This window comes from Hyperolius riggenbachi, chromosome 5 (genome assembly GCF_040937935.1).
Source record: "Hyperolius riggenbachi isolate aHypRig1 chromosome 5, aHypRig1.pri, whole genome shotgun sequence".
NCBI classification, from domain to species: Eukaryota; Metazoa; Chordata; class Amphibia; order Anura; family Hyperoliidae; genus Hyperolius; species Hyperolius riggenbachi.
Window position 1 is genome coordinate 3,259,267 of NC_090650.1, and position 25,723 is coordinate 3,284,989.

The 25,723-nt window shown below is 49.5% G+C and overlaps 1 protein-coding gene across 2 annotated transcripts in view; it reads right to left on the reverse strand.

Annotated features, from left to right (window-relative positions):
• Positions 1-6,697: 6,697 nt before the first annotated feature.
• The window catches only part of TFPI2 (tissue factor pathway inhibitor 2), a 75,337-nt gene continuing 56,311 nt past the window's right edge, over positions 6,698-25,723 (reverse strand). Inside the window, exons 4-5 of one of the 2 annotated variants that reach the window (XM_068235020.1) lie at positions 15,859-16,032; positions 6,698-10,182 (exon numbers count right to left, since the gene is read on the reverse strand). In XM_068235020.1, the coding sequence (XP_068091121.1) occupies positions 10,127-10,182; positions 15,859-16,032 (230 nt within the window). In that variant the 3' untranslated portion in view covers positions 6,698-10,126. The remainder of the gene's footprint in view (positions 10,183-15,858; positions 16,033-25,723) is intronic. The other variant, XM_068235021.1, reaches the window with a different exon arrangement.

A 25,723-nucleotide genomic window follows, 5' to 3' on the forward strand; every position in this document is an offset into this window, starting at 1 on the left:
CCGCTGGGGCAGCTGCACCTCGAGTTCCAACACTCCCGGGGCCGGACCACAATCTCCTCCAGCAGACAACAGGGACAGTGCAGAACCTCTGCAGTGCCTCATTACCCCTCCCCGGCTGGGGCAGCTGCACCTCGAGTTCCGACACTCCCGGGGCCGGACCACAATCTCCTCCAGCAGACAGCAGGGTCAGTGCAGAACCTCTGCAGTGCCTCATTACCCCTCCCCGGCTGGGGCAGCTGCACCTCGAGTTCCGACACTCCCGGGGCTGGACCACAATCTCCTCCAGCAGACAACAGGGACAGTGCAGAACCTCTGCAGTGCCTCATTACCCCTCCCCGGCTGGGGCAGCTGCACCTCGAGTTCCGACAGTCCCGGGGCCGGTCCACAATCTCCTCCAGCAGACAGCAGGGACAGTGCAGAACCTCTGCCATGCCTCATTACTCCTCCCCGGCTGGGGTAGCTGCACCTCGAGTTCTGACACTCCCAGGGCCGGACCACAATCTCCTCCAGCAGACTGCAGGGTCAGTGCAGAACCTCTGCAGTGCCTCATTACCCCTCCCCGGCTGGGGCAGCTGCACCTCGAATTCTGACACTCCCGGGGCCGGTCCACAATCTCCTCCAGCAGACAGCAGGGACAGTGCAGAACCTCTGCAGTGCCTCATTACCCCTCCCCGGCTGGGGCAGCTGCACCTCGAGTTCTGACACTCCCAGGGCCGGACCACAATCTCCTCCAGCAGAGAGCAGGGTCAGTGCAGAGCCTCTGCAGTGCCTCGTTACCCCTCCTCAGCTGGGGTAGCAGCACCTCGAGTTCCGACACTCCCAGGGCCGGACCACAATCTCCTCCAACAGACAGCAGGGACAGTGCAGAGCCTCTGCAGTGCCTCATTACCCCTCCCCGGCTATGGTAGCTGCACCTCGAGTTCCGACACTGCCGGGGCCGGTCCACAATCTCCTCCAGCAGACAGCAGGGTCAGTGCAGAGCCTCTGCAGTGCCTCGTTACCCCTCCTCAGCTGGGGTAGCTGCACCTCGAGTTCCGACACTCCCAGGGCCGGACCACAATCTCCTCCAGCAGAGAGCAGGGTCAGTGCAGAACCTCTGCAGTGCCTCATTACCCCTCCCCGGCTATGGTAGCTGCACCTCGAGTTCCGACACTCCCGGGGCCGGTCCACAATCTCCTCCAGCAGACAGCAGGGACAGTGCAGAACCTCTGCAGTGCCTCATTACCCCTCCCCGGCTGAGGCAGCTGCACCTCGAGTTCTGACACTCCCGGGTCCGGTCCACAATCTCCTCCAGCAGACAGCAGGGACAGTGCAGAACCTCTGCAGTGCCTCATTACCCCTCCCCGGCTGGGGCAGCTGCACCTCGAGTTCTGACACTTCCGGGGCCGGTCCACAATCTCCTCCAGCAGACAGCAGGGACAGAGCAGAACCTCTGCAGTGCCTCATTACCCCTCCCCGGCTGGGGCAGCTGCACCTCGAGTTCCGACACTCCCGGGGCCGGTCCACAATCTCCTCCAGCAGACAGCAGGGTCAGTGCAGAACCTCTGCCGTGCCTCATTACCCCTCCCCGCTGGGGCAGCTGCACCTCGAGTTCCAACACTCCCGGGGCCGGACCACAATCTCCTCCAGCAGACAACAGGGACAGTGCAGAACCTCTGCAGTGCCTCATTACCCCTCCCCGGCTGGGGCAGCTGCACCTCGAGTTCCGACACTCCCGGGGCCGGACCACAATCTCCTCCAGCAGACAGCAGGGTCAGTGCAGAACCTCTGCCGTGCCTCATTACCCCTCCCCGCTGGGGCAGCTGCACCTCGAGTTCCAACACTCCCGGGGCCGGACCACAATCTCCTCCAGCAGACAGCAGGGTCAGTGCAGAACCTCTGCAGTGCCTCATTACCCCTCCCCGGCTGGGGCAGCTGCACCTCGAGTTCCGACACTCCCGGGGCTGGACCACAATCTCCTCCAGCAGACAACAGGGACAGTGCAGAACCTCTGCAGTGCCTCATTACCCCTCCCCGGCTGGGGCAGCTGCACCTCGAGTTCCGACACTCCCGGGGCCGGACCACAATCTCCTCCAGCAGAGAGCAGGGACAGTGCAGAACCTCTGCCGTGCCTCATTACCCCTCCTCAGCTATGGCAGCTGCACTTCGAGTTCCGACACTCCCGGGGCCGGTCCACAATCTCCTCCAGCAGAGAGCAGGGTCAGTGCAGAACCTCTGCAGTGCCTCATTACCCCTCCCCGGCTGGGGCAGCTGCACCTCGAGTTACGACACTCCCGGGGCCGGTGCACAATCTCCTCCAGCAGAGAGCAGGGACAGCGCAGAACCTCTGCAGTGCCTCATTACCCCTCCCCGGCTGGGGTAGCCGCACTGCTGAACATTGTTGTTCTTTACAGAAGATGAAGCTGCCCAGACACATTACACACACCTTATTCTGTACACATCTCTTTCCTGAGCTTTTAATAAGGGACTTCTAGTGGGCCCAGAAATGTTTTGCTCACTGAGCCCTTAGGGCTGTTTCCTCTATCCATATCACCCCCAGACTGCATCCAATGCAAGTCAATGCCCCAAATGTTCATTTATGCGACGAGGGGGAAATGATGGATGTCACGCTGCAGTTTTCTGCAGCACGCATCAGATTCCCATAGCTCATTTCTCCTGGGAGGGGTGGGCATCTGGGGTCCCTTTCTTAAAGGGGACTCCCACATGCCACCATGACCCCCCCCTCAGGGACAAGAGCCCCTTGTCCATGGATACGCTTGGCTGCCCCTCACCCCAGAACCCCCCATATCATGGACCATACGGGCTGGTATAGCTCAGGGTGTGAAGCCCACACGGCTCCGCATTCTGGCTATCCCAGCCTGCATGGGGGACAAGGGGTTACAGAGGCTCGGGAGGGGGGACCCCACGCCATTTTTTAAAAATTTTCCACACTCTACCTATTTTTTGGAACATTTTTTTTCTTTGTTTAAAGTTGCCACGGATCTTTATACGGCCATATTGCGGCTGTATAGCAAGCCCTGGCCAAAGCATTGCGGCTCCGGAGGACTATGCCCCAGTGTCCTCATTTGTCACTGATTTGTTGGTATTGTTTAATGATCCAGTGTAGGGGTGGAAATCCTGGGGGGACACCAAAGTCAAGGTTTTGCTCAGGACGTTGTGAAGCTTAAAGGGACTCCGAGCAGTGCAGAAACTATGTAAAGATGCATATCATGTTAAAGCTCTCTTTCTCCTCTCTGTGGCGACACCTAAATCGTCGCCCTACGCCTTTTAGTTTTCTCTATTTTCGCGATTGAGATCGCAGCTGCGGCAATTTCAATCGCGAAAATAGTGACAACTAAAAGGCATAGGGTGGCCGTTTATATATCATTGGAAAGAGGAGAAAGAGAGCTTTAAAATGATATGCATCTTTCCATAGTTTCTGCACTGCTCGGAGTCCATTTAAGGATCGCCCTGAAGTCGATCACCTTCCGTTCTCTGTCATTACGGCTTGAGTGAGTCAGGCCAACTGACGTTATTAAATAGAAAATGTAATGTTTACTCATGCACAGTAGACAACATGTTTCATGGGTCTTGGCCTCTTCCTCAGGGCAATACAAGTGCCGACATCAGCCAAATACATACCTGGGCAACGCCGGGTCATCAGCTAGTATGTATATATGACAAGCATAGTGTCTTACCTTCTCAGAAGGACAAACCATTATTTCATTGAAAAAGTGATGTTTATTCATGTTCGGTGGAGAACACCTTTCACAGGTCTTGGCCTCTTCCTCAGGGCGATACAAATGCCTGTAGAACGTTTGGTCATGAATGTGGTCACAGCGCTTTACGTGGTTTATTCTTATCACAAACACACAAGATGGTTACTCCTTTTTCCAAATACACACTCCTTTATTTCTCTGTAACGTAACATTTCAGATCATAATACATTGTGTAAAAATGTATATACAGATATACAAATATATATAAACAAGCAACAGAAGAAACGCCCCAGAAGTGCCTATCTCCATGAAGAATAGTGAGGCGGAAGGCTGGCATAGAGGGGCTCATCCCAACTTGGAACCGCCCCCCCCCCCCCCCCCCCAGCTCTGACACTCATTCCGGAGGTTATAGAAGCGCATGAAACCAAGGTGAAGACCCTTGTTCAGTAAACCAGTACCTAATCTGTAAGGAGTCCTCAGGCAAGACTCCGTAACACTGCTACTGCCTATAGAGTACCTTCCAGTCCTCTCTGTCATTCGCTGTTCTCTTGCACTAATCCCCGCTCAGATCGCCGGCCCAGGCAGCTCAGGTCTGGACATATTGCGCTGTGCATGCGCAGTATGTTCTCTCTGCCTCCCTGTGCCAGCGCTCAGTGATGTAACAGACAGGCGCACGCTTTCTCCTGCGTCCCAGTGTGCCCATTCCACTACCTGGCATGGAGCTCAGAGGGGTGCTTTATCCATTCAGTGTGCCAGGACGCAGGAGCGGGGGGAGCGAGTCTGCCTGTCTGTTACATCACTGAGCGCGGGCAAGCAGAAAGGACATGCTGCGCAATGCAATGACTCTAAGGCCGGTTTCACACTGAAAACTGGAGGTGCAGCAGCCGCGCCGCCAAAACAGGCCTTCGGGAAATACCACGTTACTACGCAGTATTCCCTTTCTGGCATGGACCAAGCAGGAAGTGATGCACACTTGTGGTCACTTCCTGCTTTCAGGGGAAGTGCACGGAAGCATATTGTAGAAATAGGCGTCTGCGCATGCGCGATGCGACGTTGGTAACTTTTGAAGAATCCCTGCATCGCCACAGACTAACATGACTTCCAGGCTGACGCAGATCGCCGCAACTCGACGCAGAAGCCGCGTGGTGATGTAATTCTGGACCTGCGACGGGGATGCGGTGATGATTGTCTCAAGCGTTGCGCAGTAATGTCGCGGTATGAAAGTCTCCAAAGACAATTAAAATAACGCACTGTCCTGTCCTGGTGTGAAGGGCCTTAAGGGGCCCATACACTCAGCCGATTTTCTGGCCGACCGATCGATCCCGGTTCCCAAATCGGTTGGCCAATCGGCCGATTTCGATCGATTTCCTTTGAACTGGCAGGGTGGAAAATTTAGGTCGATCTGATGAGATTGCTTATCAGTTTGCATTGGCCTTAATGGAAATTTGATGGCAAAAAAATGCCATCAGATTGAATTTCAATAGATTTCAAACTGAAATCTATTGGAATTCTATCCTGTTAAAAAATGTTCTAAAAACGCATCAGATAGATCATCAGATGCATTTCTTATCTATCTGCTGCCAATCTGACGAGTGTATGGGCACCTTTAATGTTAATTTCTCAACAGAAGCAGATTATTGTATATCTATATTGGCCTCAGTTCTGGTAAGGTTTCTGAAATTACCTCATGTACAGTAACTTACCTCATGAGGTAATGACATAATTCTGGTAGGTTTTAGTCATGTTTTACCTCATGCGGTAAATTACGAGATAATTTACATTCATTTTACCAAAAATAGCTCTAGTCATGGAAATTAGGGGGCCTGTTAGTACCTAATTTACCAATCAGTTTGAGGGCTTTTTTCCACTAGCCTGCGATTTGCGATTTGATTCTGATCACAAATCCCAAGGTACATTAAACTAATGGAAACTGCAGCAGCAATTTCCATTAGTGCGATCCGATTGCGATACGACTTTGGTCCAAGCGCAATCGTCGTCCTGCCGCGTTTTGGATGCGATTGAGCTGTACTATAATGTGTATGTAGCTCAATCGGAATCGCATGGTGGAAATTGAAACATTTCATAGTGGAAATGAGCCCTAAGACCTGCCGGTACCTGGAGGAAAGGTCAATTTGTATGCATTTTGCTGTTTTTAGTGGAGTTCCTTTTGCTGTTTTAGTGTCGTTCCTATTCAGGCTGTGTAATAGAAAAGAATAGAAATAAAACTCCAAATATTTACTGAATTTTTTTTTTTTTTTTTTTATAAGGGATGCACATAAATATACTTTTCACAGGTTGCTACATAATCAAATACACCTTCCCCCCCTCAAAAAGAAAAACATCTTCCAAACACTATCCTAACTTATAGGACTTACGAGCCCAAATAGGTAAAACAAGAGAAGTACCTTAATCAGTTTGAAATGCACGAAGGACGCCGTCTGCGCCCTCCGTGCAGTTCCGCCTGGTCCCCGCAGTCTGATCGCCCCCGTGCCGCTCCCGACCCCACGGACGGGGTCGTGCTCCCCTTCCTCTCCTAAGATGGCCGTCGGAGCTGGCTGCGGCTGCGCAGTCCACTTACACGTTAGTGCGGCCCCCCTCGATCCACGCTACAGTGCGTGTATGCGGACTGCGCAGCCACGGCCAGCTCTGGCGGCCATCTTAGGAGAGGAAGGGGAGCCCGACCCCGTCCGTGAGGTCAGGAGCAGCACGGGGGGCGATCACACTGCGGGGACCAGGCGGAACTGCACGGAGGGCGCAGACGGCGTCCTCTGTGCATTTAAAAGTGATTAAGGTACTTCTCTTTTTTTACCTATTTGGGCTCGTAAGTCCTTTATGTAAGCCAATTAAAGATTATTATTATTTATTTACTGCATGGTTACCGCTGAAATACCATGAAACATTTGTATGGTGTGTGGCCACCTTTAGAAGAACCGCAGGTGCAACCATAACCATGCCATTTACTTTATTATTACAGATCAAATACGTTGAATTAATGATAATTATTCATTGTTAATCATTCATAAGTTTATTGGCATGAATAAAAATTCAGTAAAGAAAAACAATCTACGTTTATCCCCTGGGCAATCGCTTCTGGCAATCGTTTCCTGTCTCTGAGTTGTATGGCTACACTCGTCTCATGACACCCCAAATCCCTGGTGTGTATAGGAGTTCCCCAATGTCACATAAAGTGACATCACTTCCTGAGCCACACCCCATTGTTCCCCTCCTGATTCCGCCCCCTCAAAGTCACTCTACTGTCATCCCTCCTGCTATCTCCATAGAAACAAATTCATCTGCCGGTCCAGACACGTCTGTAAGATGCCAATGATAGGTGACACTTCACAGAGTGTATGTTCATAGCTTTTCATAAAAATGTTACAGCTAGAAACTTCCTCTTAATTCTGTTACAGCATGTTGCCTCTAGAGACTTAAGTAAGTTACCCCTTGACCAACTTCTGATTAGGGGCGGGGTCAGAATTTCTCCCCTCCTGATGTCACAGTAGGATTTTGCTCACTGAATCGTAATTCACAATTACGATGTAAGATTGTAATGCAAAATGTATATAAAATGTGTCATTAATTTTGCATGTAAACGTAATTCATCCGTAATTTTGCATAGTTACACAAAAATATGCCAATTTTAGCGGTTAATAGCAAAGGCCACATACGCGCTGTCATCACCGAAATTGCTGCATATGTTACGGGGAATACTGGGAACAAGTCAAAAAAATCATTATTTCAAAATCTTTTATTTTTTTAAGTTTGAGGGCTCGTTTCCACTATCGCGAATCTGCATGCGTCCAACGCATGCAGATCCGCACATGTAATACAAGTGGATGGGCCTGTTTCCACTGTAGCGTTGTTGAGGTGCGTTTTTTTCAGCGTGAAAAAAACGCACAAAAGAGCCAACGATTTCGCCTGCGTCGGGAATCCGTGCGAATCGCCGCTAATGTATTTAATAGTAAAAACGCATGCGTTTGTTACATGCGTTTTTACCCGCGATTTCGCGTGCGATTTCGCACCTTTTTCAATTTTATTTAGCCCTGGCAGTGTCATGGTTAATTTCGCATGGCACCCTGCCATGCGAAATCGCAGGCGAAATCGCGGGTAAAAACGCATGTGCATCCGCATGCGTTTTTACAAGCGTCGGAATGCGGCCGAAATCGCGTCGCAACAGTGGAAACAAGCCCTAAAAAACACTTTTCTTTGCATTTTAAAATTGATTTTCTTAAAAACTACAAGGTCGTTTTGAAAAATATGTTTTTTGTGTCGATGGCACGTGTGGGGGCGTTTGCTATTCACTGCTAAATTCAGCACGAAATTACGCAAAAATGTACGTGAAATTACAAGTGATGAGATGAAATCAATTGAATTTACAAATCATAATTACATATAGGATAATCGCAGAAAATGTATGTGAAATTGTGTGTAATCGTGATAAGCGGATTATGATCCTCACTATTTCACAGGACAACCTGCAGCCGTTTCCAGAGGCAACACACAAAGCGCAGAAATGAGAAATCTAAACAGATGAAGTACCGCAGAGCTCTATTTCAGAGACTTCATACAAAATTCCTTCAAATGGAAATATATCATTTCTTAAAGAGACACTGAAGCGAAAAAAATAAAATGATATAATGATTGGTATGTGTAGTACAGCTAAGAAATAAAACATTAGGAGCAGAGACATGAGTCTCATATTGTTTCCAGTACAGGAGGAGTTAGGAAACTCCAGTTGTTATCTATGGAAAAGAGCCATTGAGCTCCACGACTTTCGAAGTGGCAGAGAGCTCTGTCTTCTGAAGCTTGTTATCTCAACTATCAGTCACTGTATTTTCTTTTTCTCTCCAGAGGACAGGTCAAAAGATCTCTGGCCTGCTCTGTGAAATCATTTAGAATGCTGAGTAGTGTGTAAACTGCAAATATTATAGAATGATGCAATGTTATAAAAAACACTATGTTACTGAAAATAAAAATATGAGAATATTTTCTTTGCTACTAATCTTCTAGTAATTATCCGTCCTACACAACCAATTCATTATATCATATATTTTATTTCACTTCAGTGTCTCCTTGAAGTGTAGAAATGTCAGCCGAAAGCTTCATTTAAAGGGGCCCTGATGTCAGAAGTGTGTGTGTTTAGTGACGTCACACAATGATCTATAACACTAAACAAAGAATGGCTGCTAGTAACCGAGTCTGACGCTACTGATTCACGTCTTATCTCAGATAGAGAAGGTCAGCGAGAGGCAGGTAAATGCAAGTTGCCTGCAGATTTGTATCCCCCCCCACTGTTGTCTGTGCGGATTCCCTCCCCAGGATTACGAGGATCGGTGGTGAGGGGAAATCCTGCTCCTGGGATACACACATAAGAAACAGCAAACCTCTTCAGCCTAATCTACCGGGAACAGGTGCAGGAAATGGCCAGTGCGGTTGTACTCTAATATTGCCGCCTCTGAGGCTCCAGCCGATCCGTCACATTCCACGTTCCATTATTATACTGAGATGTATTATTGAGCGTATCAGGTGACTGTTGCGTCTCTTTGGTGTCTCTTATTCTAGGGTAACGGTCTGTCGCTGTACCTCCACTAGCTACTTTCAGCCTGAAGCCAATGATATAGCGAGCTGTGGCCAGCACGGTGGTGACTACCCGTGACAACACTTCCGGTAGGTCAGGCAGGGGGTCCGGGGGTCTTTGCATTTCTGTAAGTTGAAGTAACAAATGCTTGCATTGAGAAATCGATAACGGTTACTGATACAATCACTGCGGTCTCCCAACATGCAGGGCTGGGTTTAGCGGAACGGATATGGAGTTCTGTGGCATCCCCTTTCATTTATACAATCCTATGGGGTACCATAAATACAGGCCATTCCCTCTGAGGCACACAGACCCCAACACCGCCCTCTACTGGCAACCAGGACTGCCAGATGTCACTGCCAGTGGGTTATTGTGCTTATAATGAGATTATATTACATAATAAAATAGTTTGGGCTTCACATTAAGGGCTGCAGTACCAATATGTCTGCAAGAAGCTATCTGCACATACGACTTTGTGTCTTATGTTATTGAATAACACTGCCCCCTAGTGGTGCAAATCAGTACTGCTAATGTCACCCTCCCCTGCTGCCCCTGTGTTACTGAGTTCAGATCACATTACATAGAAATATTAGATTATGACTTCACATTAAATGTCGCAGTATAGCTGCACTTTAGCTGGGTAAAGGTGAAAAATAAAATCTTAAAAACAGAGAATTTCTAACTTCGTATTGGTTACGGTTGTAAAAAAATAATGGTATTGTGCAGTTTTATCTGGACAGAAAGTTTCCTTTCATAAAGTCAGATCTTCTCTGTCTTTCTCCTTTCTCCGTCGTTTGCTAAAAGCGCGGAAATGTCAACATAGAAAAGGGCTTCCTTCCGCCATCTTCACTCAAGATTGCATTTCCGGTCTGCGAATACGATTCTTATTCCTGGGCTTTTTATTTCCTAAAAATCAACAATAATTCATTAAGATAAAAAAACATATTTATTATTGTCCCATAGCATGTTTATTCTAGGCTATAAAATAATGATTATAATAATGAATATGTGCACGTCTGAAATGTACATAAAAATAACATACGTCATGCACAAAACGCAAAAATAAAAATTACATAATAATTGCATACAAAAATACTGAGTATCTAATTTTTTGAGCAACACTAGGCTTGATATCGTGGGAGCCATACAGCTATTTCTTTTCAGTTATCAAGATTAATGTAGGCGGTGTGACTGAAAAAGTGGGTGGGGTGCCCCAGTCTCCAGGAGTCCTTAGACACAAGCCTAATGTTCTCTAAACCCAGCCCTGCATACTGGTTCCATTTACTACCAATAGTATCCAGCATAATTCATGCATAGAGAAAATAATGTATTGTTCTATAGTATTATAATAATAATACAAAAAATTGTGTATCAGAAAACAAAACCCCATGCTTCATGCTTAGTAAAATATGAAATCCATGCGGTCAGCAAAGGAGTCAATCTGTGAGAATGTGAGGGATCTGAAAGGATAATAATAATTCTTCATATATTCCAACTTGTGTACAATTTAAAACAAGATAAAACATAATCGGCTCCATATTGGCCTCAATTCACTGAGCTTTATCAAACACTTTATCAAACGTTTGATCATTTACCTCATGGGTAAAATCTAATTTTGAATTCGATAAGGTGTTATAGATTTAGCGAACGTTTTATCGATAAAACATTAGATAAATCTATAACACCTTAGTGAATTCAAAATTAGATTTTACCCATGAGGTAAATTATCAAACGTTTGATAAAGTGTTTGATAAAGCTCAGTGAATTGAGGTCATTATCTCCACATCCTGACTAGGAATAAAGTAACAGACATTTTACAAGTATTCTTTAAAAAATAAATACATAGAATTAAATGGAAATTCTAAGCTGGTGCAGAGGAAGAACTGTAATCATTTCAAAGTACCTCACATTGCATAACGACTCCATCACTAATCAAACAAGCAAATATAACAGAAAAACTCCTTTATTATGCCGGCAAAGAGATTTAAAAAAAAAAAATCAAATAAATCAGGAGAGAAAAATACTTCCTGTGTGACTATTAGTAGTGAGCCAGCAAAGACAGAAAAAAAAACCATAAATATATCTAACAACAAAGAGCTGTATAAATAACAGCAAGTGACAAATGAGGGGTGGGTGGAAGGCTGGGAGCCAATAAAAAGCCTTGTTTCATCTCACCCCAGAACCGTCAGACTGACAGCTGGACACTAGGGGGGGCCTATGAGCCACTTTCCCCATCAAGCCTCTGATCGCTCAACATGACGATCAATGACAAGTGAGCAGGATTTATTCAAGGGGAACTGAAGAGAGAGGTATATGGAGGCTGCCATGTTTATTTCCTTTTAAGCAATACCAGTTGCCTGGCAGGCCTGCTGATCCTCTGTCTTGAATACTTTTAGCCATAGCCCCTGAACAAGCATGCAGCAGATCAGGTGTTTCAGACTTTAAAGTCAGATCTGACAAGATTGGCTGCATGCTTGTTTCTGGTGTTATTCAGATACTACTGCAGAGAAATAGAGCAGCAGGGCTGCCAGGCAACTGGTATTGATTAAAAGGAAATAAATATGGCAGCCTCCGTATACCTCTCACTTCAGTTCCCCTTTAAGCTCCCAAATAACAGAATACATTCTCATTTGTTAGACATGCCAGCCGCCATGGTGGAATCACCAGTAAAGGAATTTTTCTGTGTTGGATTTAGTAAGATTAATGTGAACAGGATCATAGAGAAATAACTTGGTTTGACAAGACCTCACTGAAATATGCTCCTTTTTATTTCAGTGATATGTGGAGGTTCTGCATTATCCAGGCTGTGCTATAAATTGAATTCTATAGACTCTATCGCTCTCTGTGTTATCACTATGATCCAAGTGGATTTCTCAGCGCAATTATCGGAAGTATACTGTAAATAATCTATATTAAAGTTAATTAAATTTTTCATGTAAAACTTAAACTATTGTTAAATTTTACTTTTTAGTAAACCAGAAATATTCTGTAAGGACAGAGGAAAAGCCCTACAGGTAAATCAATATCATTTACAGCCAGTAGGGGGAGAGCTGCCTCCTAGGAGAGCTGGGAGAGGTCGGAGGGCACAGATAAGAACGTCTCTGAGAAATTATTTGACAATCGAGAGGAATTCTGTTTATTACGGTAAATCTAATGTTACAGAGCCAAGTATTGCTCTACAAATATGGCCAGACTATATAAGAAAACATTTTCTTTAAATGTCTTTACAACAGACTCTACAACAAGATACAAGTAAAACAATTAGGAAATGGCCATAGTTTTTGTTTAGGAAGTTGAGGTAATTGATAATTATGTTGGTCGATGGTCTTTATAAATTCAGGACATTTTAGATAATGTCCCTCTGCCTCTCTCATCTACTGGAGGTTCATCTGTTGAGGAACCCAAATAACGGAATATTAACTCAACCCCAAAATCGGAATGAACTCAAAGTGGACTTCAGGTAAACATTATCGGCTCAGCCTGAAAAAACACACAAATAGAGGACAGTGACCACAAATGGAGAACAGTGACCAAAAATGGGGGACAGTGATAAAAAATGGGGGACAGTGACCATAAATGGGGACAGTGACTACAAATGGTGGACAGGGTCACTTCAGTAACTCTGTTATGTGCTGAGTGGCTGGTTGGTTGGACTCTTTAATCTTTGTAGGTTTAACACTATTTTTTTTCTAAAGTTTTATTTTTTTCCAGTTGGGACAATGATAAAGATCACAGGTGAGAAGCAAGGCCGGGATAAGATGGCGTTACAGAGACCAGCAGGCAGGGATAAGATGGCGTTACAGAGACCAGCAGGCCGGGATAAGATGGCGTTACAGAGACCAGCAGGCCGGGATAAGATGGCGTTACAGAGACCAGCAGGCCGGGATAAGATGGCGTTACAGAGACCAGCAGGCCGGGATAAGATGGCGTTACAGAGACCAGCAGGCTGGGATAAGATGGCGTTACAGAGACCAGCAGGCCGGGATAAGATGACGATACAGAGACCAGCAGGCCGGGATAAGATGGCGTTACAGAGACCAGCAGGCCAGGATAAGATGGCATTACAGAGACCAGCAGGCCGGGATAATATGGCGTTACAGAGACCAGCAGGCCGGGATAAGATGGCGTTACAGAGACCAGCAGGCCAGGATAAGATGGCATTACAGAGACCAGCAGGCCGGGATTAGATGGAGTTACAGAGACCAGCAGGCCGGGATAAGATGGCGTTACAGAGACCAGCAGGCCGGGATAAGATGGCGTTACAGAGATCAGCAGGCCGGGATAAGATGGCGTTACAGAGACCAGCAGGCCGGGATAAGATGGCGTTACAGAGACCAGCAGGCCGGGATAAGATGGCGTTACAGAGATCAGCAGGCCGGGATAAGATGGCGTTACAGAGACCAGCAGGCCGGGATAAGATGGCGTTACAGAGACCAGCAGGCCGGGATAAGATGGCGTTACAGAGACCAGCAGGCAGGGATAAGATGGCGTTACAGAGACCAGCAGGCCGGGATAAGATGGCGTTACAGAGACCAGCAGGCCGGGATAAGATGGCGTTACAGAGACCAGCAGGCCGGGATAAGATGGCGTTACAGAGACCAGCAGGCCGGGATAAGATGGCGTTACAGAGACCAGCAGGCTGGGATAAGATGGCGTTACAGAGACCAGCAGGCCGGGATAAGATGACGATACAGAGACCAGCAGGCCGGGATAAGATGGCGTTACAGAGACCAGAAGGCCAGGATAAGATGGCATTACAGAGACCAGCAGGCCGGGATAATATGGCGTTACAGAGACCAGCAGGCCGGGATAAGATGGCGTTACAGAGACCAGCAGGCCAGGATAAGATGGCATTACAGAGACCAGCAGGCCGGGATTAGATGGAGTTACAGAGACCAGCAGGCCGGGATAAGATGGCGTTACAGAGACCAGCAGGCCGGGATAAGATGGCGTTACAGAGATCAGCAGGCCGGGATAAGATGGCGTTACAGAGACCAGCAGGCCGGGATAAGATGGCGTTACAGAGACCAGCAGGCCGGGATAAGATGGCGTTACAGAGATCAGCAGGCCGGGATAAGATGGCGTTACAGAGACCAGCAGGCCGGGATAAGATGGCGTTACAGAGACCAGCAGGCCGGGATAAGATGGCGTTACAGAGACCAGCAGGCCGGGATAAGATGGCGTTACAGAGACCAGCAGGCCGGGATAAGATGGCGTTACAGAGACCAGCAGGCCGGGATAAGATGGCGTTACAGAGACCAGCAGGCCGGGATAAGATGGCGTTACAGAGACCAGCAGGCCGGGATAAGATGGCGTTACAGAGACCAGCAGGCTGGGATAAGATGGCGTTACAGAGACCAGCAGGCCGGGATAAGATGACGATACAGAGACCAGCAGGCCGGGATAAGATGGCGTTACAGAGACCAGCAGGCCAGGATAAGATGGCATTACAGAGACCAGCAGGCCGGGATAATATGGCGTTACAGAGACCAGCAGGCCGGGATAAGATGGCGTTACAGAGACCAGCAGGCCAGGATAAGATGGCATTACAGAGACCAGCAGGCCGGGATTAGATGGAGTTACAGAGACCAGCAGGCCGGGATAAGATGGCGTTACAGAGACCAGCAGGCCGGGATAAGATGGCGTTACAGAGATCAGCAGGCCGGGATAAGATGGCGTTACAGAGACCAGCAGGCCGGGATAAGATGGCGTTACAGAGACCAGCAGGCCGGGATAAGATGGCGTTACAGAGACCAGCAGGCCGGGATAAGATGGCGTTACAGAGACCAGCAGGCCGGGATAAGATGGCGTTACAGAGACCAGCAGGCCGGGATAAGATGGCGTTACAGAGACCAGCAGGCCGGGATAAGATGGCATTACAGAGACCAGCAGGCCGGGATAAGATGGCGTCACAGAGACCAGCAGGCCGGGATAAGATGGCGTCACAGAGATCAGCAGGCCGGGATAAGATGGCGTTACAGAGACCAGCAGGCCGGGATAAGATAGCAGAAATTCCTGCAGAGGAAGTGGGAGTCTGGCTCCTCTAAACACAAATCAAATCAAAGATAGCTTTATTGGCATCACCAAGCTTCAATACAAGCATTGCCAAAGCGGGGGGAATGGGGGACATGGGGTGGGGTGGGGGTACAGTAGGTTAGCAGTTCATGGACATTTTTTAGGATTACAGTACACTCGCACGCAGTGGTGTGTACTCATCTGGGATCAGCAGCCTTGTTACGTGGGCAGGAGGTGAACAGGCAGACAGCGCATGCGTCGTAGTGCGTTACCCAGCCGACTCGCGCGCTTTCATTAGGGTGACAGCGGAACAACGTCGGGGAACCGGAGAGCACTGAAGGACCTCAGAGTAGGGGGGGGGGGCTGGAAGGAGCTCCGGGTAAAGCAGTGATTTGTAATATTTCATGTATTTGTCATGTTTTCCCCAATAAATGAGGCATGGAAGCAGCTCGTAGCATCAGTTCTCCCTGTGCGGCCTCTTTCAGCCAATGTTTGCTATAAAACCAAGTTATTTTCTGTCCTCCCGTTCCTCGGAGATGACTCAGAGCAGATAAGAGCTGGACACACCTTTCTTGCACACATTCTTACAGTCCTCCAGTCTGATAAAGTTATTGGAGTTTCCTCCACAACCCGAATACTGAAACTCTTCACACGATTTGCTGGCAATGTTGAAATAATAGCGAGTGACTGAGGCAGAGCAAGATCCCTCGTCCTTGGGGCTATAGCAGAAGCTCGGCGCATCTACAACACAAAAGCCGACACCTGCCATCAAGTCACGTGATAGAGACTGGCCAATCACAGCCGAGAGGGCTGACCAATCGCTGCAAAGAGGGCTGACCAATCACAGCCGAGAGGGCTGACCAATCGCTGCAAACAGGAGTGACCAATCACAGCACAGAGGACTGACCAATCACAGAGGATAGGAGTGAGCATGACCAATCACAGCAGAGAGGAGTGACCAATCACAGCAGAGAGGAGTGACCAATCACAGCAGAGAGGGCTGACCAATCACAGCAGAGAGGGCTGACCAATCACAGCAGAGAGGAGAGGAGTGACCAATCACAGCAGAGAGGACAGGCGTGACCGTTCACATCAGACTGGCAGAGTGAATTTTTCACTGACTAAATTAAAATAAATAGATTTTTCCATTTGTGTTTTATATATGACAACTTAACCTATTTTGGTTCCTGGATGTAGAAACTACGTCCAGGAACCATGTGCGCTACCGCGCGCTCCCGCGGCCGATCGCACGTGTGCACGCGCGCTCCCGGCCCGCGGTTCGTTAGCCAGGCAATCAGTGTATCAGGCTATGGTGCCCGATCACTGATTCCTCCCCCCGCTGAAAAAGCGACAGATTCTCTCGGAAGCTGCGCCTTTTCTGGCTGTAACGTACCCCATACGTCGCTCTAAGCGTGTTACGCTTAGAGTGACGTCATGTAAACAAACTCATGGCCACCATCTTGTGGCCAAAAAGTAAAACTACAACTAAAAGTAAAAAAAATAAAATTCAAACACACATTTACATTATAAATCACATGTTTACATCCCACCCTCCCAAAACTACCCAAATAAAATGATTAATACAAAAAAAAAAAAAACATTACAATAAAAAAAAACATGTAAATATTTACATAAGGGTCTAAACTTTTTAAATATCAATGTAAAGATGAAATACTTCTATATTTTTTTTATTTTAAACTTGTATATAGTGATAGATGCAAAACGGAAAAAATGCATCTTTATTTCCAAATAAAATATTGTCGCCATACATTGTGATAGGGACATAATTTTAACGGTGTAATAACCGGGACATATGGGCAAATACAATACGTGAGTTTTAATTATGGAGGCATGAATTATTTTAAAACTATAATGGCTGAAAACTGAGAAATAATGATTTTTTTCCGTTTTTTTTCTTATTCTTCCTGTTAAAATACGTTTACAGTAAAGTGGCTCTTAGCAAAATGTACCCCCCAAAGAAAGCGTAATTGGTGGTGGAAAAAACAAGATATAGATCAGTTCATTGTGATAAGTAGTGATAAAGTTATAGGCTAATGAATGGGAGGTGAACATTTCTCAAGTGAAAACGACGGAACGTGAATGGGTTAACCTCCCTGGCATTATGATTATTTCCAAATTTAGGGTCTAAAAGTCATGCAATTTTATTTCACAAGATTTTACACCCTAAAAACAAGAAAAAAAACACCTGAGAGAGCACTGCAGCAGCTCCTGCACATAACTTACTCAGGCTCACGGTTACCGCTCTGAGCTGCGGATTTCCGTCCCGAGCCTGACTCGGGATTACCGCTCTGAGCTGCGGATTTCCGTCCCGAGCCTGACTCGGGGTTACCGCTCTGAGCTGCGGATTTCCGTCCCGAGCCTGACTCGGGGTTACTGCTCTGAGCTGCGGATTTCCGTCCCGAGCCTGACTCGGGATTACTGCTCTGAGCTGCGGATTTCCGTCCCGAGCCTGACTCGGGGTTACCGCTCTGAGCTGCGGATTTCCGTCCCGAGCCTGACTCGGGATTACTTCTCTGAGCTGCGGATTTCCGTCCCGAGCCTGACTCGGGGTTACCGCTCTGAGCTGTGGATTTCCGTCCCGAGCCTGACTCGGGGTTACCGCTCTGAGCTGCGGATTTCCGTCCCGAGCCTGACTCGGGGTTACTGCTCTGAGCTGCGGATTTCCGTCCCGAGTCTGACTCAGGATTATCGAGCCTTACCTCAGGAGGGAGAATCCTCAGGGTTCCAATGAGGCTTCCCCGTCTCCTGTAGCTTCAGGGAATCCAGCGCCGGCTCCCCGAATCTTCCCCCGACAAGCCTGACCAGAGAAGATTTATTCACCTCTCCAGGATCCAGCACAGGCTCACTGGCGGCTCTTCATGCAGGTAAGGCGGAGATAGCCAAACCCGATTGTATCCGCTTTACTGCTCAGGCACAAAGGACGCGCACCTGCGCAGTAGAGCGGATACGATCGGGTCGGGCTATTTCCGCCTTACCTGCATGAAGTGCTGCGACTGCGCTGGACCCCGGAGAGGTGAATATCTACCTCTCCGCACTTCGGGGAGTCACCGCGCTGGATTGCCGGGACGCGGGAGGCAGCGTTAGGATCCAGAGGCTTCCCCCTCCCGAGGTAATTATCCCGCAGTGGGATTTTTTTACATTACAGATCCTCTGTAAAGTGTACCTGAGATGAAAGCCATCTCAGGTTCAGGGGCGTAACTAGAAGTCTCCGGGCCCCTCTGCAAGAATTTGAATGCCCCCCCTCCCCCGGGGCCCGCTCAGAGCTGTTTTGGGGGGGCAGGAAGGGTTGCAGCATGAGGGGAGAGCATTGCACATCAGCAGGAAGGGAAGACAGTCCCCCCCCCCCTCACCTCGGGCTCTCCTCTCAGCGCTCCCCTCCTGCATCTATCACTGGCAGCGGCTGCAGGCAGGACACACACTTTCATCCACCGCAGAGGTCTCCGACCTGTAAGTGCTTCATCTTACTTCCTGTTTAAACAGGAAGTAGCATGAAGCACTTAGAGAGTGGAACCTCCGGCGGTGGATGGAAGTGTGTGTCCTGCCTGCAGCCACTGCCAGTGATAGATGCAGGAGGGGAGCGCTGAGAGGAGAGCCCGAGGTGAGGGGGGGGGGACTGTCTTCCCTTCCTGCTGATGTGCAATGCTCTCCCCTCATGCTGCAACCCTTCCTGCCCCCCCAAAACAGCTCTGAGCGGGCCCCGGGGGGCTGCATCCCCTATTGTTACGCTCCTGCTCAGGTTCCATACTTACTTGGGGTTCCTTAAGCCCCCTTGCGGCCGCTCATCCCTCACTGTCTCTGCGGGTGGCTCGAGGGGGGGGCGTGCTTGGCCAGGCCATGCATGGGCAATGAAGTGCGACTCGGCCAGGCTTTCAGGCCGTATAACAGGTGACAGGAGCCCCCTGGGGAGACAGCGAGGGACGAGCGGCAGCTGGGGGGCTTAAGGAAGCCCCAGGTAAGTATGGAACCTGAGGTGGCTTTCATCACAGGTACCCTTTAAAGCACACGGTTTTTTAATTAACAAATGTTTTGTGGATTTTCAGCCCCAGGTTTGGTAGTCAAGCTCTGTAAACGCAAAACAAATCCTTGTTTTCAGTAAAGGAAAGATAACCTCGGGAACAATTGGGGCTGCTTATCAGTCTGGGGACTTTAGTGGAGCTGAACTCTTGCACAGGACAGAAGGAAAACACAGAGAAATACACCCTTAGAGAGTTTAGTCTGTCTAATCCCCCCTCATATATGGCTAATCACAAGTTGTAATTTGCTCTCTCCCCGTGTCACCTGACTGTCATGGTACATAAAGCAGATAAACTCATTTGAAAGCACAGGCTGTTAACAATATGTCTGCTTCCATGAAAGCAGGAAGCAGACACACTGCGGATTTATTGCAGGATTTGTATCAGCTGTAACAAAGTAATGTTTTTTCTGTAAAGGTTATTATGCTGTTGCTTATCTTTTACAGCAGAGAGGAAGTCCTGAGGTCAGGTCCGGTTTTAAATAAAATTACCTAACATTTCAAAATAAAAATAAGATGAAAAAGCTATCTAACTGGCATAAAAAAACCTTTCAGCCTTTTCACCTTTAAGAAGGGGACCCCCAGATGCCCTCCCCCCTCACAGGAGAAATGAGTATTGGGGTACAGAGTACCCTTTACCCATTTCCACAAAGAATTAAATGTAATATAAACACAACAACGTGGAAGTCCTTTATTAATCTTAATTAACCAGAAATACTTACCTGTACCTTTAAAAAAGATCCCACGCCAATATCCTCTGAAAAAGGTCCCACGCCAATATCCTCGGGAAAGTCCCGCGCCAATATCCTCTGAAAAAGGTCCCACGCCAATATCCTCGGGAAAGTCCCACGCCAATATCCTCTGAAAAGGTCCCACGCCAATATCCTTGGGAAAGTCCCACGCCAATATCCTCTGAAAAGGTCCCACGCCAATATCCTCTGAAAAGGTCCCATGCCAATATCCTCGGGAAAGTCCCACGCCAATATGCTCTGAAAAGGTCCCACGCCAATATCCTCGGAAAAAGTCCCACGCCAATATCCTCGGGAAAGTCCCACGCCAATATCCTTTGAAAAAGGTCCCACGCCAATATCCTTGGGAAAGTCCCACGCCAATATCCTCGGGAAAGTCCCACGCCAATATCCTTGGGAAAGTCCCACTCCAATATCCTCGGGAAAGTCCCACGCCAATATCCTCTGAAAAGGTCCCATGCCAATATCCTCGGGAAAGTCCCACGCCAATATCCTCTGAAAAGGTCCCATGCCAATATCTTCTGAAAAAGGTCCCACGCCAATATCCTCGAACTTGCGACCTTGATTGAAGATCTCCGCCGCTCCGCGCACCCGCCGCCACACACCGCCGCTCTGCGCACCTGCCGCCACACACCGCCACTCCCACCACAGCTCCAGCTATAATAAGTATAGCTAGAGCCAAAAGCATCTTAAAATTTTGGCTCCAAGGCTCCCCATTGGTCTATTAACAGACCAATTAACATACCCTGCAAATTTAGGGCTTGATTCACAAAAAAGGGTGCTAACACAGTAAGCACGCCTAAAAGCTTTCGACGTACAAACTAGGGTGCTAAGCAGTTTGCACGTCCAAAGCTGTTACTGATTGCGCGTTAAGTTGGTGCGCGCAAAACGTCGCATGTAAAATAGCTTTTCAGGCTATTTTGCACGTACCTGTGCAACGTTTCGCACACACCGCGCAGCGCTAACCTTTGCGTGCGAACATTAGCCCGTGAAGCGTCCGTTTTCTCGTCCTAAGTGCCTTTTCACTGGTGTGGTAACACTTAGCACCCTTTAGTGAATCGAGGCAAAGTGTTTCTATTGCGTAAGGTCCTTTGCTTTTCATTGCTAAAGTCAGCAGCCTATGAAACATTTCCCACACTCAGAACATAAGATTTTCTCAAAAACTATAAGGTCTTTTTGATTTTTTTTTCCTTTTTGTTCTCACTGTCCTCCCTAACAAACCCTGCAACTTCAGTGTTTATAGCACGTTATGGGACTTTGCTATTAACCGCTGAAGATGGCGGCCAGTGACCTCAATGTAAAAAATGCCGTTGCAAATTTGTACAAAAAAAAATTACGCTAAATGCGAATGGTGGAAGTTTGCCAGGAACTGTCTGCTGGGGAACTGTTTGGGCTGTCTCTATTGCCAAGCAGTTTGGTGAGACAGTGACAGCAGGTGACAACTTGCAGATTTTTCACAGTGGCAGGAGTGAGCAGGTCAGTGTCCTCGCTGCTGTTAGGTGAGGGGTGTGTAAGCAATGCTCTTCCTGTGTGCTGCAGTGGCAGGTGTGAGCAGGTCAGTGTCCTCGCTGCTGTTAGGTGAGCGGTGTGTTAGCAATGCTCCCCCTGTGAGCTGCAGTGGCAGGTGTGAGCAGGTCAGTGTCCTCGCTGCTGTTAGGTGAGAGGTGTGTAAGCAATGCTCTTCCTGTGTGCTGCAGTGGCAGGTGTGAGCAGGTCAGTGTCCTCGCTGCTGTTAGGTGAGGTGTGTTAGCAATGCTCTTCCTGTGAGCTGCAGTGGCAGGTGTGAGCAGGTCAGTGCCCTCGCTGCTGTTAGGGGAGGGGTGTGTTAGCAATGCTCTTCCTGTGAGCTGCAGTGACAGGTGTGAGCAGGTCAGTGTCCTCGCTGCTGTTAGGGGAGGGGTGTTAGCAATGCTCTTCCTGTGTGCTGCAGTGGCAGGTGTGAGCAGGTCAGTGCCCTCGCTGCTGTTAGGTGAGCGGTGTGTTAGCAATGCTCTTCCTGTGAGCTGCAGTGACAGGTGTGAGCAGGTCAGTGTCCTCGCTGCTGTTAGGTGAGGGGTGTTAGCAATGCTCTTCCTGTGTGCTGCAGTGGCAGGTGTGAGCAGGTCAGTCCCCTCGCTGCTGTTAGGTGAGGGGTGTAAGCAATGCTCTTCCTGTGTGCTGCAGTGGCAGGTGTGAGCAGGTCAGTGTCCTCGCTGCTGTTAGGTGAGCGGTGTGTTAGCAATGCTCTTCCTGTGAGCTGCAGTGACAGGTGTGAGCAGGTCAGTGTCCTCGCTGCTGTTAGGTGAGGGGTGTTAGCAATGCTCTTCCTGTGTGCTGCAGTGGCAGGTGTGAGCAGGTCAGTGTCCTCGCTGCTGTTAGGTGAGGTGTGTTAGCAATGCTCTTCCTGTGGGCTGCAGTGACAGGTGTGAGCAGGTCAGTGTCCTCGCTGCTGTTAGGTGAGGGGTGTTAGCAATGCTCTTCCTGTGAGCTGCAGTGGCAGGTGTGAGCAGGTCAGTGTCCTCGCTGCTGTTAGGTGAGGTGTGTTAGCAATGCTCTTCCTGTGTGCTGCAGTGACAGGTGTGAGCAGGTCAGTGTCCTCGCTGCTGTTAGGTGAGGGGTGTTAGCAATGCTCTTCCTGTGTGCTGCAGTGGCAGGTGTGAGCAGGTCAGTGTCCTCGCTGCTGTTAGGTGAGGTGTGTTAGCAATGCTCTTCCTGTGAGCTGCAGTGGCAGGTGTGAGCAGGTCAGTGCCCTCGCTGCTGTTAGGGGAGGGGTGTGTTAGCAATGCTCTTCCTGTGTGCTGCAGTGACAGGTGTGAGCAGGTCAGTGTCCTCGCTGCTGTTAGGTGAGCGGTGTGTTAGCAATGCTCTTCCTGTGAGCTGCAGTGACAGGTGTGAGCAGGTCAGTGCCCTCGCTGCTGTTAGGGGAGGGGTGTGTTAGCAATGCTCTTCCTGTGTGCTGCAGTGACAGGTGTGAGCAGGTCAGTGTCCTCGCTGCTGTTAGGTGAGAGGTGTTAGCAATGCTCTTCCTGTGTGCTGCAGTGGCAGGTGTGAGCAGGTCAGTGCCCTCGCTGCTGTTAGGGGAGGGGTGTGTTAGCAATGCTCTTCCTGTGTGCTGCAGTGACAGGTGTGAGCAGGTCAGTGTCCTCGCTGCTGTTAGGTGAGGGGTGTTAGCAATGCTCTTCCTGTGTGCTGCAGTGGCAGGTGTGAGCAGGTCAGTGTCCTCGCTGCTGTTAGGTGAGGTGTGTTAGCAATGCTCCCCCTGTGTGCTGCAGTGGCAGGTGTGAGCAGGTCAGTGTCCTCGCTGCTGTTAGGTGAGGTGTGTTAGCAATGCTCTTCCTGTGAGCTGCAGTGGCAGGAGTGAGCAGGTCAGTGTCCTCGCTGCTGTTAGGTGAGGGGTGTAAGCAATGCTCTTCCTGTGAGCTGCAGTGGCAGGTGTGAGCAGGTCAGTGTCCTCGCTGCTGTTAGGTGAGGGGTGTAAGCAATGCTCTTCCTGTGAGCTGCAGTGGCAGGAGTGAGCAGGTCAGTGTCCTCGCTGCTGTTAGGTGAGGGGTGTTAGCAATGCTCTTCCTGTGAGCTGTAGTGGCAGGTGTGAGCAGGTCAGTGTCCTCGCTGCTGTTAGGTGAGGGGTGTTAGCAATGCTCTTCCTGTGTGCTGCAGTGACAGGTGTGAGCAGGTCAGTGTCCTCGCTGCTGTTAGGTGAGGGGTGTTAGCAATGCTCTTCCTGTGTGCTGCAGTGACAGGTGTGAGCAGGTCAGTGCCCTCGCTGCTGTTAGGTGAGGGGTGTTAGCAATGCTCTTCCTGTGTGCTGCAGTGACAGGTGTGAGCAGGTCAGTGTCCTAGCTGCTGTTAGGTGAGCGGTGTGTTAGCAATGCTCTTCCTGTGAGCTGCAGTGACAGGTGTGAGCAGGTCAGTGTCCTCGCTGCTGTTAGGTGAGCGGTGTGTTAGCAATGCTCTTCCTGTGAGCTGCAGTGACAGGTGTGAGCAGGTCAGATCCCTCGCTGCTGTTAGGTGGGGTGTGTTAGCAATGCTCTTCCTGTGAGCTGCAGTGACAGGTGTGAGCAGGTCAGTGGCCTCGCTGCTGTTAGGTGAGGGGTGTTAGCAATGCTCTTCCTGTGGGCTGCAGTGGCAGGTGTGAGCAGGTCAGTGTCCTCGCTGCTGTTAGGTGAGGGGTGTGTTAGCAATGCTCTTCCTGTGTGCTGCAGTGGCAGGTGTGAGCAGGTCAGTGTCCTCGCTGCTGTTAGGTGAGGGGTGTGTTACCAATGCTCTTCCTGTGAGCTGCAGTGGCAGGTGTGAGCAGGTCAGTGTCCTCGCTGCTGTTAGGTGAGGGGTGTTAGCAATGCTCTTCCTGTGGGCTGCAGTGGCAGGTGTGAGCAGGTCAGTGTCCTCGCTGCTGTTAGGTGAGGGGTGTAAGCAATGCTCTTCCTGTGTGCTGCAGTGGCAGGTGTGAGCAGGTCAGTGTCCTCGCTGCTGTTAGGTGAGGGGTGTTAGCAATGCTCTTCCTGTGTGCTGCAGTGGCAGGTGTGAGCAGGTCAGTGTCCTCGCTGCTGTTAGGTGAGAGGTGTGTAAGCAATGCTCTTCCTGTGTGCTGCAGTGGCAGGTGTGAGCAGGTCAGTGTCCTCGCTGCTGTTAGGTGAGGGGTGTAAGCAATGCTCTTCCTGTGAGCTGCAGTGACAGGTGTGAGCAGGTCAGTGTCCTCGCTGCTGTTAGGTGAGGGGTGTTAGCAATGCTCTTCCTGTGTGCTGCAGTGGCAGGTGTGAGCAGGTCAGTGTCCTCGCTGCTGTTAGGTGAGGGGTGTTAGCAATGCTCTTCCTGTGTGCTGCAGTGGCAGGTGTGAGCAGGTCAGTGTCCTCGCTGCTGTTAGGTGAGGAGTGTTAGCAATGCTCTTCCTGTGTGCTGCAGTGGCAGGTGTGAGCAGGTCAGTGCCCTCGCTGCTGTTAGGTGAGCGGTGTGTTAGCAATGCTCTTCCTGTGAGCTGCAGTGGCAGGTGTGAGCAGGTCAGTGTCCTCGCTGCTGTTAGGTGAGGGGTGTTAGCAATGCTCTTCCTGTGTGCTGCAGTGACAGGTGTGAGCAGGTCAGTGTCCTCGCTGCTGTTAGGTGAGGGGTGTAAGCAATGCTCTTCCTGTGTGCTGCAGTGGCAGGTGTGAGCAGGTCAGTGTCCTCGCTGCTGTTAGGTGGGGTGTTAGCAATGCTCTTCCTGTGAGCTGCAGTGGTAGGTGTGAGCAGGTCAGTGTCCTCGCTGCTGTTAGGTGAGGTGTGTTAGCAATGCTCTTCCTGTGTGCTGCAGTGGCAGGTGTGAGCAGGTCAGTGCCCTCGCTGCTGTTAGGTGAGGGGTGTTAGCAATGCTCTTCCTGTGGGCTGCAGTGGCAGGTGTGAGCAGGTCAGTGTCCTCGCTGCTGTTAGGTGAGGGGTGTAAGCAATGCTCTTCCTGTGTGCTGCAGTGGCAGGTGTGAGCAGGTCAGTGTCCTCGCTGCTGTTAGGTGAGGGGTGTTAGCAATGCTCTTCCTGTGTGCTGCAGTGACAGGTGTGAGCAGGTCAGTGTCCTCGCTGCTGTTAGGGGAGGGGTGTGTTAGCAATGCTCTTCCTGTGGGCTGCAGTGGCAGGTGTGAGCAGGTCAGTGTCCTCGCTGCTGTTAGGTGAGGGGTGTTAGCAATGCTCTTCCTGTGTGCTGCAG